Genomic DNA, 14,386 nt, shown 5'->3' on the forward strand with positions numbered 1-14,386 from the left:
AAATAGACGTTAACTTGAACTTGAGCAAGGTGGAATGCGTAGACTCGACACTGTAGTTACGAACAAACGGAGAAGAGAGGATAGTGACGAAAGTAATTAAAATCAGTACTTTTATATTAACTACGGTTGTCCTACAGAACAACAGAGAATCGTTAGTACGACAACAGAAGAAATGAGGAATAATAGCTTTAAATAAACTGAACACCTTCATTATTAAAATAAATTGATGGAAGGTGTTTATAGACCTTCCAAGAATAAGCTCTACGCGAATAATAGTGACGAATCATGAACAGATGACAATGTCATTAGGGCACTCGAAGTTAAGACTGCGAAAAGCCCACCGATCAGCAGTAAACGACAGAGAACAGATATATTACTAATCATTACGAAACGTTGCTTCCAATAACCATATTGCTATCTGGAATGGTTAAGAACAGTGTCATCAATGGGGGACTGTTGACACTGGATCATTATAAACATAATTTCAATTAGCTTGATAACCAACTGCTACAGAAGTAAGGCCTTTCCTCTTTCCAATTGGATAGAGGAAAAAGAAATCAGTAACAATTTCTCTGACAAGAATAATTATCTGAGACTCAAAAGAAAATTCAGTTGAACTTTAATCGAAGTCGGTGTAAGGTCGAAGGGAAGCTATGTCTGACATTCGGCCCGCCGATCCCATTGACCACAGCTGCACCTCTTATAGTAAGTAATATTATCCCCTATTGTTATCGTTTCTCCACTAATGCCGAAATAGAGGCAGCATGCATCGTTATCTGGCTCACGACTTCACGAGGATATATATCTGAAGAACAATGAGCACAGAAACAACGAAAGAACCGAAATGCCGCGAGGAAGTGCTCGCTGAGAGATGGTCCATAGTATCATATGCGTTTTTCATTGTGGCTACCGTCTTTGCTGGCCGTTTTGATGGACCAGGAGAACTAGGTGACGAAGATAAAATTAGATTCTGGAAATGGATTGTGATAGCGGAAATAGTTCGTCCAGTCTCGATCTTCGTCTATCTTTATATGAGTTCTCGTGCTGCAAAATACAGGCCAGGAATGCGAGCGTTTCGTGATGCTCACTTGATCCGTGCAATAAATGTGGTCATGATCATACTTTTGACAGCCAATTTTGGGACTACTGAGATTATTGTCCGACCAGTGGCTTCTGTCATGAGGCAGGACTTGAAATACTTCATCTACACTTTATGGGGCGGAGTTGCAGCATATTTTGTTGTTGATGCGATTCGTTTATACAAGAGATGGACCTACTGGATCGATAGCAATGAACCTTTATTAGATGGCAACGGTGAAATTGAGATGACTCAAAGACAAAAGAACTTGGCTCCTCTTAGACGGCGGGCTCAAATTGTCCATTTAGGAGTTTTGGCTTCGTTTCTCCCTATGCTCATTTTCCGATACAACGTTTTCTCTCTTTACTGTCTCCTATTGCTCCCTCCGGCCAATACTGTTTTAGCCATGTGTGGATACAGATCCATGGAAGCGTTCAAGTGTACTTATGGAAACGCACTTATACGAAGGGTTGTTTATCTTAGTTTTGATCTGGTGTTTAGCGTATGTTCGGGTACAGCTGCAGTGTATTTGTGGGCTCATCTAGTAAACCAGAAGACTTCGACAGATGCTGTGATGTATAAGTCGTTTGCAGTTTTCTTTTCTCTTTTAAGTGCCGAGTCAGTGGTCGCTGCAGTTATAATTGCTTGCGAACTCCACGAATTCCGCCGCAATAAGGTTGCTTTTGAAGCTCTTCAGGAAGAAATCGCGGCTGAGATTGAAGCTATGAAACTTGCTGGCACCAGCAAGGAACTTGAAAACTTGAGTGCCGATGGTCCTTCTGCCCAGCGAGTACCTCTACTCTGCGAATTTGAGATTTGAGTCTCTTAACCACTATCTATGATTTTTATTACTTTTTTTTCTTTATTTAACAGATTTATTGTGTCGAACAACAGTAGACGGCTCCGGCGGCTGGGACTGCGCCCCAGACCCCCCGGCTCCTGCTTCGCAGGAGACTTCTGGGACCGTCGAGGGAGCGAGCAGCAGTCTCATCCGCCGACAGGCGCCATCAACAGTGAAAACCACGACTCCCGACGCCCCGACTCGAGCGAAGCGAGAGGAGCCACGGGGTCTGGGGCGGAGCCCCATCCGCCGGAGGCAGACCCCACGACGGCCACTCTGGTCTATACTTCAAATAATAATATCAACTCGCGGAGATAGTATTTGCCGAAAGTGCCAAGATCCAACGGTTCGCTGCAGGGGCATGAGATCCAATGCACAGGAATAACGGTTCATTACAGGGCATGAGATCCAACGCAGGGGTCTATCGGTTTTGCAGTATGAGCATCCTCACATTTGCGTGGCCGAATATGGCTTGGCCGGTTAAAATATTAAATGCTGAGAACTGGCTAGGAAACAGGAATGTTGTTGAAATGGGTGCAATTCAATTAACAGGCTGAAGCAGATGTTCGTGGCAACTACCGTTAGCCAAAAGCAAACAGAGACCAGGGATCCAGCTGCTAGAAACAGATGCACCCTTTGTAAACCCAGCACCAAACCATCACAGAAAGGACTACAATACTCTTCAGGTCAGAACTGTCAATCTTAGCAAACTTCCGCGAAGCAGAAGCAACGGGGCCTCGGGCAGCGCCCCAGCCGTCGGAGAAAAACCCCCCCTCCCCACCAGGTTACCCTAAATAACATATATTAGACACAAAGTAGCATGAAAAGAATCATCAACGAGGGGTTATTTGCCCTCAGCACTGGCATGACTGCCAGCATTTATTGCTTGAGACAAAGTCTGGCGGTTTGTTCCCACACCACGGCCCCGTCGTCCAACATGTGCAACATGAGGGGGGAGAGAAGCCGAGGCAGCAGCCGCAAGCGCGGTGACATCGTCTTCAGGCTGAGGTTCGGTGACCACCGCACCTTCAGGGTCTTCATGATGCACGTCAGCTACATCAGCAACTCCAGTTGTAGCGATCTGAGAATCCGCGGCAGCAGCAGCCTGGTCAGCAGCAGCATTGGCAGCAGCTACAACGGCAGCCATTTCACGATCGCTCTGTTCTTGTTTCTCCTTTAGCTCAGTATCGACATCGGCCATTGACAGTAAAGTAGGTTCTTTATCGGTCAAAATAGCATCAGTTATAGTCACAGAACGACCCTTTGGTCCATTCTGTAACACCACCCGTCCAGCATCGACCTTCCATTCGGTTGGTCGTGCAGTTTGGGCACATCGTTCACAGTGTTCAACGAAATGTTTTGGCGATGGGAACATTTTCTGGCATAATCGACACCAGCCACTCTCCGACTGTTTGAATTGAACAAAGTGCACCAGTCGTAAATGACGTTTCAGCACGTCCAGACGGTTGAAAGCACCACCATTTCTATGACATGTAGGGTCTGCTTGCCAGTATGGACAGTGGAAAGTGGGTTTTTGGTGCGATCTCATGTGACGACGTTGGTCAGATAGTCTTGAAAACGACCAGTGACATCCTTCAAAAGTACATGGATACCTTCTTCCTTCAGTGGTGACGCCAGGAGCCGGTCGGATTCCTTCATCTTCTTCATTTTCTTCATTAGCAGGAGTCCAGCGCTTTCGTTTCGTTCCTTTTCCTTTGGTAGTACCTGTTGGAGATGGTTGAGTGACGATACCACCAGGAAGAGGTAAACCATTAGCAGCAGCAGCAGCTACATTGCTAAACGCTTCAGCCAGTTCAGGATGTTGAGTGGGATCGAAAAATGGATATATAGGGAAGCCGGCCGTGGCATCAGCACCAGTTCCGGGACTACCAGCGGTTGGAGGTCTAGCATAGGGGAAAAAATTCTTGGCCCCAGGACCAGTTGGCATTGGAAACATGGGATACATTGGTGGAGCACCAGGACTTCCAGCGGCCGCGGCTGCCGCTGCTGCTGCAGCGGCAGCAGCTACAGCAGCAGGACTAGCACCGGCTGTAGCAGCAACTCCACCGGCACCTGGCGCTGTAGTACCAGTGCCAGCACCTGGTTGACCAGGAATGCCATAGAAATACGGATATCCAAATCCATATGGAGGTGGATAAGGGAATTGATTAGGAGCAGCAGGTTGAGTAGCAGATGCATCTGACCCTTCTTTTCCAGCCTCTACTGCAGTTCCAGTAGTAGCAGCAGCGGCAGTAGAATTTGTGGTGGAAGTTCCATCTTTGGTTTCACCGTCTTTTCCCGCGCCAGCTCCATTTGAAGCAGAGGCAGCAGCAGAGGCAGCAGCTTCAATCACGGCCTGAAACTCGGGAGGATATGGAAATGGAGGATATCCGAAATATGGGAACTGGTGTCTAGCAGCAGCAGCGGCTGCCGCGGCTGCTGCTACCTGTTGAGCAGTAGCCTCTTCTCCAACCAGCTCTTCACCAGTAGCAGTTGTAGCAGGAGCCTCGGCAGCAACAGTGGCATCAGTAGCCGGACCAGTTTCACCAGCACTTGTAGCATCTGCACCAGCACCAGTAATAGCTGGATCAGTCACTGCCGAGATATCATCTGCTTCTTTTTTAACATCCGTGACATCAGTATTTGGTTCAGCAGATGGTCCTGACAAATCGGAACCATTAGCTTCAGAGACAGCAGCAACCGATGTAGCACCAGCAGCTACTGCCCCATCAGAACCAATACTATCCGCCTGTTCAGATCCAGCAGCCTTTTCTACCGAATCAGCACTTTCTTTAGTACCCGTAGTTTCGGAAGCAGCCGACGGGATTTCTTCAGAAGCTGCTCCATCTACAGTTGCAGCTGCAGCAGTCTCGACAATAGCGCCAGCAGCAACATCAGCAGTGGCCCGAGCAACATCGTCGTCGCCATCTGCTGAGACCCCGACCGCGACATCATGCGAGCCAGATTTTTCTGGTCCACTGGCTCCATTGTCATTCTCGTTATCTTCATACACAGCATCAACAGAGTCTTTTGCGACTAGCGCATCATCGACGTTGTTATTATCATTTTCGTTTTCATGATCGTTCTCTTCAGCGAACTTGGAATTGGTCTTCTTGCGACCCATTTTGAAATAATCCAGCCTGAATTCCAGTTAGCGACCGACAACCAGCTATCAGGGGTGGGGGTGTGCCTCCGGCGGCTGGGGCTCCGCCCCAGACCCTGGTTGCTCCTGCTTCGCAGGAGATTTTGGGGGTTCGCCCGAGAAACGACTCGAACGAAGGGAGAGGATCAACGGGGTCAGGGACGGAGCCCCAACCGCCTGAGGCAGAACCTCCCCCATCCAAGACCACCACACCCGAATCGATTTCATCGACACTGACAAGTTCGTGGTTCGTGACCCGGAGCCGCAAGTGGGTTCGTCGCGTCTCGCAACCGCACACGCCGCTTGGTCATCCCGGGTCGCGACCAACAACAGCAGAATCCCATAGTTCGTAATCACAAAAAAAGCATAAAACACATCCACCACACAAACACGACTCGGGCTATCCAAAGACGTCCCTCCCACCCCGAAACTCCTCCGAAAACTCACTTTTTAGCCAACCAAAACACCCGCGAAATACAAGGAAAGGCTCAATACGCCGCGTGAGGCAAGTAGTGTCGGGAAGTTAGAAGTAATTGGAAGAGAAAAACCGTGAAGCCGCCTGGGGCTGACCCGCTTATAAATGATTTCCATGTAACCTTACCCTTGACCTGTACCCTTGCCCAGGCCGATGGGCCTCCGGCCGGCTGGGGCTCCGCCCCAGACCCCGCTGCTCCTCTTGCTGCGCTCGAGTCGTTCCGTCGACGGTCCCAGCCGCTCCGCGAAGCGGAGCACAACCAGGGTCTGGGGCGGAGCCCCAGCCGCCGGAGGCCGACCCCCGCCGGGAGACCCCCGCCACCCCCTGCATGCGCCGCACATAATCTACCCCACAGTCAAGCCAGCTGATAAGGAAGAGAGGAGAAAGGGTGGAATCAGAGCAGCAGCAATGACCAGACTGATTGAGTTCAGAATTTATACACACAATATCCGGTACGATAATAGAAATCCTACCGAGGGCGAAGAGTTGTGGGAGAAGCGGCGTGAGCTGGTTGTGGCCAGTATCCGGTTCCATGCCCGAACGAATGCTTTTGTGTGTCTTCAGGAAGCGCTTCATCACCAGCTGGAGGATATAATTCAGGGACTGAATGGCCAGCCAAGTCATGGCAATTGGTCGTATTTTGGAGTGGGAAGAGACGATGGCAAGACCAGAGGAGAGTATGCTCCAGTTTTGTATCGAACCGACGAATGGGAGTTGATTGATGGTAAAACCACCTGGCTAAGTGAGACTCCTGATAAACCCAGTCGTGGATGGGATGCCGCTTTACCAAGGATTCTCACTTGGACAAAGTTCCGCAATAAGAGCCATGGAGGCATCACACACATCTGTAACACGCATTTTGACCATGCCGGGCCGAAAGCTCGTGAAGAGTCTGCCAAACTGATTATCGAGCGGATCCCCAAATACTCGAATAACGGGCCCACCGTTCTTGTCGGAGACTTTAATTCTACCGATTCCGATAATGCGTACTCAGTAGTAGCCACCTCACTAAGAGACACGTCGAAAGTGGTGGCTCCACCAGACCGGTATGGCCATACACTGACATACACCGGGTTCAACGAGTCGGAACCATGTACACGCATCGACTACGTCTGGGTCACTAAAGACGTCACACCTATCAGCTACGGGGTCCAGCATAACCGGTACCGGAGCATCACCTACAGCGACCACCGACCGGTCATCGCAGACGTCCAGCACAAAGCTCGTTAGTTCATTAGTACTCTTTTATTTTCATTAAATAACCTAAGACTCGTCGTAATTAGAATACTGGAACCCCAGCGGCTGCACTGTTAGTAAACACTTCTTTGATGGGGGGCCTGCCTCCGGCGGCTGGGGCTCCGCCCCAGACCCTGGTTGCTCCTGCTTCGCAGGAGATCGCCAGGACCGTCGACGTAACGACTCGAGCGAAGCGAGAGGAGCAACCAGGGTCTGGGGCGGAGCCCCAGCCCCCGGAGGCACACCCCACCACGCGAATACTTACCATGAGAGTCTGCTGCAGCAGCTCGAACGAGTCCATATCCACGAAGTTAGTGGTGTCGAAGGGTGTGTCGAGGAAGACCGACATGGTGGTGGAGTCGGGGCTTTCTTCGAAAGTGCTGTCCAGGCCTTGGCCGATGGCGCTCTTTTTCTTCATTCGCCGGAAATATCGCACGCTCATTTTGGCGGCCTTCCACGTCGGTGATAGTTCTTCGAGGTAGTTTAGGAGCATGGTGAACTCCTGGCGGTCGGTCATTTCTCGCAATGTGAGCATTTCGTCCTGAACTACTGTTTTGAGGAACAGTGTTAAGCACAGACTGATGAAATATTCAAACGCAGGAAGTGTTTTGCGGCCGGAGAATCTCCTGTAGAAGCAGGAACACACGTTGAGAGCGACGTTGACCACGATTTCTGGCGCGAGAATATTACGTCGTTCTCGCAGGGTTTCAAAGTGGTCCATGAAATGAATGTTGGCACTGAATGCAGTGAAACATAAAAGCAGATTGGCTTTATGAGGAAGAAGGTGTGCGCTTGACGACGTGGCAGGGTCCGTGTAGTTAACATAGCTACAGTGTGCAGGCAGGTTCTTGACCCAGTTGTCTAGCTCCTGTGAAATGTCTTCCAACAGCTTCTTTCGCTCGTCGGGGGTCTTTTTGCCGTAGTGTGGAGAGTTGGTTTCGGTGATGAGCCAGTTCGCTAGTTTGGCAATGTCGTAAAAGCAGTTGAAGACACTCAGCGTTCTAGCTGGCTCGGTGTGATTTGGACTTCCCGAAAAGTTGGGTATGCCATCGGGTGTTCCGCCAGGAATTCCACGACTGTCTGCGGCGAGATGATTAGGGATTCCAAGAAGCCCGGGATGTCCACCGGGAATGGTACTGGGAATAGTACCGGGAATACCACCAGGGAGAGTACCAGGAAGACCACCAGGAAGACCACCAGGAAGACCACCAGGAAGACCACCAGGAAGACCACCAGGAAGACCACCAGGAAGACCACCAGGAAGACCACCAGGAAGACCACCAGGAAGACCGCCAGGAACACCACCAGGAAGACCACCAGAAATATTAGCAGGAATACCACCGAGATGATCACTAGGACCACCAACACCACCGTTGTGAGGACCCAGCGAGGCAGCTCCTTCAGAATTCCAGTCGCTGCGTGGCTCTTTCCACAGCTCCCACTCTTCACTGGTGATCTCTTCAGGCTTGTCTATATAGTTAGCAGTTCTGAGTTGGGGCTCACGACCGAGTCTTCCTGCTATTAACGAGTCGATAATAAAGCAACATTTCCAGGTCCTCCGTGAATATACATCATCCTCTTTCAAAGGTAAACCGAGAATATTGGCCATTCGAACCGAATTTCCGATAATCAGATAACTGTTGGACCAGTGGCCCTTGCCGTAGAAATAGAATCCTTGGATGAGCAGTGCTTGCACACTCTCAAGGGAATATTTACAATCCAAAGTACATATGGTTAGATCGTGCATGATTCTAGATCTGTAAGAGTCTTCTTGGGCACTTCCTACTTGGGTGTAATTTAACCCCATCATTATTGCTGACCACAACAGACAGTTGGATCCGTTCTTGATTGTAGCGTCGAACGATGATAGCTGTTGAACAAGCTTGCCTTTATCGACCATGGGTAAAAAGTGATGTACATATGCGAAATAACTATCAAGAAGGTCCATAGCACTGTATGAAGATATAATAGATTTCCAAGCCGAAACATCGAACTTGGCCTGAGTCAGACGCAACCGTTCAAAGCTAGCATAAAACGACTCATCAAAACCACTACTGGGGCCGAGATATCGCACTTCGCTGTTCCCAGATGCAGCATGTTCACCGTCGTCTTCCTCAGGTTCTTCGTTATATGTTTCTTCTTGTTTAACATGGTTGGGTATTCGTGGCGGTGTATGAAGAGCGGGATTACTCTGAACACTGCCATGAACACTTCCATGAACACCACCACTACTCTGTATACTACTAGCAGTATGGCTACTAGGAATCGATGTCGAGCTCGAGATAGGAAGTGAGATGGCTGGTGACCGTGAACCCGACGCTGATTGAGAGATCGGGGTGGTTCTATCTTGTATTGAATTTGACAGAATAGGAATTGGACCTGATGGTGCTGGCATATGATTAGAAAGAGGTGGTATTGGTGCGAACTCTACTGAACTGGGTAGATTAGTAGGTGAATAACCAGATGTCGGTTTTGTCGTTCCCGAGCTGGACAAATCCAGAGACACCGGGTTTGATAAATTGGATAAACTTGATAAATTATGATGAGTGTGACTGTCGTTATTAGTAGATGCATTATTGATTCGATTGGTTTGAGAATGAGTTGACAGTTGAGATGTATTCGACTGGAGCTGCAATTGCGACTGCGATTGTGACTGAGACAACGTCCTAGCTTTATTAGTGCCAGTTCGCGACGGCATTTCCTCGAAATCGTCGACTTCCAGCATGGCCAGGATATGAGCTCTTGACCGTGAGTAGCGGTCTCGTGATTCTGTAGCTGGTTCTCGTATTACTTTTGATGCTGCTGAACAGACGATTTCATATCCGTTATCGAGTTCATCTATCAACAACGACACCAGACAAACGAGTTTCTCGTTGGAAGTTTCGAGTTTCTGAAGAAATCCCGTAGGCACACCACGCTTCTTAGGAGTTGTATAAGTGCAAGTTGTCGACCCAGCGAGACAGGCATGGCACGGAGAGTTTCCATCGCATTTTGCCCGTTTCTTTCGACACGGATCACAGGCATGTCTGTTTCTCTTTTTCTTGGTGACGCCGCCTACCTGTGAATAATGAAACTGAGAGTTGGCGATATTCATCATCTTTGGATCCTGTTTCTGGAATCAAAAATAAAATAAAATAAAAACCAGAAAAATAAATAAAAATAAATAATGAAATAATTATCAGTCCAACAGTCAACAACTGTGACCAAATGTCAAAGTCCTCAGACCGAAGTCAGACCAAGATCCACTTGCAACAGAGATTAATAAGCACAGGACAAATCTGTTCAGAGACAAACAAAAGGTAGCGCCGACAGGAGCACCAGATTCCAACAAGTAACAGAACTAAAAACCCCCAGAAAAACCCACACAAAAAGCCAAAAAAAAACTATCGATATCAGAAATTGTTGAAATCGATCTTAACTTTAATTCACGAAGATCTACGAACGGGCGGAACAGCCGCGATCGCTCCTGACTGACTGACACTCACTCACAAGTCTCACACACACTTGTCTCTCTTATTACGCAGAACGTATTATTCGACTCCGAAATCCTGGGCTGGTGGACCTAAATAATGGGTACGTAGCGCCGTGTCGAGTGGGGAAATGCAAGGGCGGGCTAAAGCGGGATCGCCCATCACAACCGCCGTCTCACCCTCCTCATGCAATCCCTCGACCCTACCGCATCCCGTTCTCTCCCTCCCACCAACGCAGTCACCCCTCCCTTCCCGTTCCAACCGCCCCACTAGCCACAACCCCTCCCGTGCCCCACCACTCGCGTGCAGTCACGGTAATTGTTTATCTCAAATAAGGTGTCCCTGCATGAGGGACGGTTGCATAACGGTCTCAGAAGGAGGGGGGTTAGCCTCCGGCGGCTGGGGCTCCGCCCCAGACCCCGCTGCTCCTCTCGCTGCGCTCGAGTCGGGCGTCGACGGTCCCAGCCGCTCCGCGAAGCGGAGCCCCAGCCGCTAGAGGCAGAACGCCCCTCCGGGTGGGGTTTCTGGTGCCAAATGGGGACTACTGCAACTGAGTCTTGTTTGGGCAGCTGGTAAGGGAAGGGATGGCGGGCGGTCGGGGACGCCGGATAAACGCATTGTCGATGGACCCGTCTCTCTAAATGAATCGACTGCCTCAGCCGTGTGGTCGGCGGGGGTTTGGGACTCGAGGCGAGAAGGAGGAGCGGTGACCGAGATGATGTTGACCGGGTCTGGTGTGGAGTCTTTGGAGTTGGAGAGCGTGTGAGTGGTGTCGAAGATGTCGCTACTGCTGGAACTGGTTCTTATTTTGAGCCCCGTGTTCGCGCTGTTTATGTTTCTGGACTCGAAGATGAACTCGTACACCCCCTTGGTACCTGTGGTTCTCGATATCTCCCAATCAGACTCGAAAAGTCCCTCGAAGAGTGAAATTAAGAATGATCTTGAAAAAAAAATAGTGGGAGAGGGCAAGAGAAGAACGAGGTTTGTTGTGACTGGTGGGTCAGGTTACATTGGATCTTGGATCGTTCGTCATCTGCTCATGAATGGCGGTGATGGTGAAGCAGATATTTGGGTGGTTGATAGAGATCCATTGCCAAAAGACCTGGCTCGTCATGGAATCCAGTTTTTGGAATTAGATCTGTCGAATACGCCGGAGAGCAGTGGTAAATTTGCGAATTTGTTTTCAGAACTTGTTTCTGGGAAATCAGATTCAAAGGTAGTAGTGTTCCACTGCGCTGTAACTGCCATGTACAATCCTCGTCGGACAGATTCTGGGTTGGTTGAAGAGGCAGATGCTAATATCGCAATGGCACATACACTAGTGAACTCGTGTCTGGATGTCAAAGACAGGTGTTATATCGTCAACTTGGGAGACGGAATTGTAGACCGCACACGGCCGTCCTGGTTCAACCCATATCGCATTGACACATGGAGCTCAACTTCGAGCTCGACTTCAAGTTCGACTTCAAGCTCAGATACGGATGTGAATCACGTCAAGAACGAAATCCTGAGTGACCAGTCGAAACTGTTTGTAGGGAGCAGGAGCTCGTACGTGAACGAATATGCATACTCTAAAGCAGAGTCAGAGCGAATAATTCTTGAATCTGATATCCCCTCGGCATCCATACGACCCTACGGGTTTGTCACTGGACATCTCGGCGACTCGTTTCTTACTCCAGCATTGCGTTATAACGGAGGACTTCTCCATTCACAGGGTGTGCCCATTGGCCTGTTGCATGTGGACGATGTGGTTCAACAGGCTCTAACGAAAGCCATTACTCGGGAATACAACGGGATTTCAAACGGACTTTCTAACATATACACTCTCTATCCGGAAGAACTGACGACCTTGTCTGCTATATACGACTACATCTCCAGCAAACGACCGTTCCGCCGCATCAAAATCCAGCCCATGATCGTTCTCGTCGTCAGTCACATCCTCTCTATTCTCCCCCGCATCACAAAACTCCTTACTGGCACTCCTCCTGGCTTATCCAAATCTGACGACGCTCTACTTTGTGGAACCGCCAATTCACTCACCGTAGCCCGTTTTAACGTCTTACAAACCACCCAACCCCCTCCTCACCCTTCCACCCTCCACATCGCCTCCTACTCCCCCCGTGCCATCCTCGATTGCCTCCTCAACGAAGAAAAGGCTATCCTCGAAAAAATCGACCTCAAAAAGGCTCAATAGACACCGTCCACTGCCCTTTCTGCCTCCGGCGGCTGGGGCTCTGCCCCAGACCCCGTAGCTCCTGCTTCGCAGGAGACAACTGGGACCCCGACTTTTCTCCTGACTGTGGGACCCGAAATGTAAATATTCACTATCAAATGAAATAGGAATCGGTTTATAGCTTGTAAGCTATCAGCAACATTAACTTCGGAAGCTAACATCACAGGTTCTCAAAAGTCAAATCAATAGTGACGTTGAACCCTACTTGAAAGTTACGAGAGTCGAAGTTTTGGAAGCAGGAAGTGCTATTGATTGATTGATATTCATCTATTGTCTTGTATGGGCTCAAAATCAGGGACGCTGTTATATTTTATTATTTTGCATTAATATTATCATGTTTGGTGTTGAATTGAATGAATTATCCCGAGAACTCGTGCTTTTGGTTGTTGGCAGACTTCTGAGATTCAGTAAAGACCAACGCCAAATAATTACTCTTAACTCAACTGTGCATTGTCTTTGATCTTCAGCCAGGCTCTTAGATATTGCGTGAAATATTCAATCCGTTGTTTGGTTCCAAATACCTATGGTCGTTGAAGCTGGGCAGTTTGACACCCAGTCCTTTCGTGTGTCTTGTAAGAGTGGAGAAGGTGCTATTGAAGCAGGGAAAAAGAAGCCAGAAGTCACAATCGAAATATATTCCATAAAGACCTATTAGCCCCGACTCGAGCGCAGCGAGAGGAGCAACCAGGGTCTGGGGCGGAGCCCCAGCCGCCGGAGGCGGACCCCACCCCCTGCGTTTCTGCAACGCAGGGCCCAGTCACGTGACAACACCGTACCCTGGATCACCGTGAAATTTGAATTTTTCATGTTGGAACGCTGGTTACAGGAGCACCTCAGACGACAAGAAATACAGCATGTTCTACCGAATCCGCGCCATCCGTTCTACTATTGGTATGCCCAAGACCATCCGCGAGACCTGCATGGCTCTGGGACTCAAGAAAAGAGGCCACATCGTGTACAAGCCCGTGGATGCCGGCGTGGCGGGCCAGATCTTGAAGATCAAGGAGCTCGTCAACGTACAAATCGTCGACAAACCACTCACACGATCCGAAGAACGGGTCCTAAGGAGAGGTCCTGCCGGGTTCACCGTTGAGAAATCCCTATAAATCCACACCACACAAAATCACGATGCCCACCACCGAACCCACTTGCATTTTCCACGCCAGTCGTGTCCGCTTTGTAAATATCTAAATTATTTTCTTCGTTCTACTCATTTGGCGGGTGGTGCTGCCTCCGGCGGCTGGGGCTCCGCCCCAGACCCTGGTTGCTCCTGCTTCGCAGGAGATTCTGCTGGGACCCCCGACGCTCGACTCGAGCGAAGCGAGAGGAGCAGCCAGGGTCTGGGGCGGAGCCCCAGCCGCCGGAGGCAGCAGGGGGACAAGAGTGTTTCACGGGGTTTAGAGGCTATATGCTAGTACCGGCGACGGGTGTCGAAGGAGGAGCCAGGCCGCTGGCGTTGGCGGTAGTCGTCGTAGTCGCGGGGGTTGTTGGAGGGTGGTGCGAAGTCGTGGCGGTCGTAGCGGTTGTTGGGGACCATTTGAGGCGGGTCGACGTAGAACCCTTGTGATGAAGACGACATGTATGGTCGCGAATAGTCGTCGTAGTAGCCGTTGGATTGGGTAGGAGGTCCGCTGTATGAAGCCGATGACGACGATCCGGGTCGATGTAACGAGTTAATACGGCCAGGAGGTCGATATGGCCCGTTAGTATTGGCCATGAAACTCGTGGATGGATCGTTGTCGTTACGTGGAGACCGATATTCTCCGCCGACTGGTCCCATTGAAGGTGGTCCTGGGTTGAATGGGTTACCAGAACTCCCTCCTAAAGAACTGGCTGGTCCAGTCGGAATCCCACCTCCACCAACTCCTCTTCGCGAATATCGGTCGGGTGAAGCAAATCGTGGATCGTTTC

At 49.8% G+C, this 14,386-nt stretch overlaps 4 protein-coding genes across 4 annotated transcripts; 2 read left to right on the top strand and 2 right to left on the bottom strand.

Annotated features, from left to right (window-relative positions):
• Positions 1 to 2,763: 2,763 nt before the first annotated feature.
• Positions 2,764 to 5,043, bottom strand: AWJ20_1492 (uncharacterized protein; the record flags this gene model as incomplete). Its single annotated transcript, XM_018878377.1, has 1 exon — positions 2,764 to 5,043. The coding sequence occupies one exon, from the start codon at positions 5,041 to 5,043 to the stop codon at positions 2,764 to 2,766; it is 2,280 nt and encodes a 759-aa protein (XP_018735687.1).
• Positions 5,044 to 5,689: 646 nt separating this feature from the next.
• On the top strand, positions 5,690 to 6,766 carry AWJ20_1493 (uncharacterized protein; the record flags this gene model as incomplete). The annotated part of the gene is made up of 1 exon (XM_018878378.1): positions 5,690 to 6,766. The coding sequence occupies one exon, from the start codon at positions 5,690 to 5,692 to the stop codon at positions 6,764 to 6,766; it is 1,077 nt and encodes a 358-aa protein (XP_018735688.1).
• Positions 6,767 to 6,815: 49 nt separating this feature from the next.
• Positions 6,816 to 9,869, bottom strand: AWJ20_1494 (uncharacterized protein; the record flags this gene model as incomplete). The annotated part of the gene is made up of 1 exon (XM_018878379.1): positions 6,816 to 9,869. One exon carries the CDS (start codon positions 9,867 to 9,869, stop codon positions 6,816 to 6,818), a length of 3,054 nt encoding a protein of 1,017 aa, XP_018735689.1.
• A 1,223-nt stretch (positions 9,870 to 11,092) lies between these two features.
• On the top strand, positions 11,093 to 12,436 carry AWJ20_1495 (uncharacterized protein; the record flags this gene model as incomplete). Its single annotated transcript, XM_018878380.1, has 1 exon — positions 11,093 to 12,436. The coding sequence occupies one exon, from the start codon at positions 11,093 to 11,095 to the stop codon at positions 12,434 to 12,436; it is 1,344 nt and encodes a 447-aa protein (XP_018735690.1).
• Between the last annotated feature and the right edge of the window lie 1,950 nt (positions 12,437 to 14,386).

This window comes from Sugiyamaella lignohabitans, chromosome A (assembly GCF_001640025.1).
Source record: "Sugiyamaella lignohabitans strain CBS 10342 chromosome A, complete sequence".
Taxonomy (NCBI): domain Eukaryota; kingdom Fungi; phylum Ascomycota; class Dipodascomycetes; order Dipodascales; family Trichomonascaceae; genus Sugiyamaella; species Sugiyamaella lignohabitans.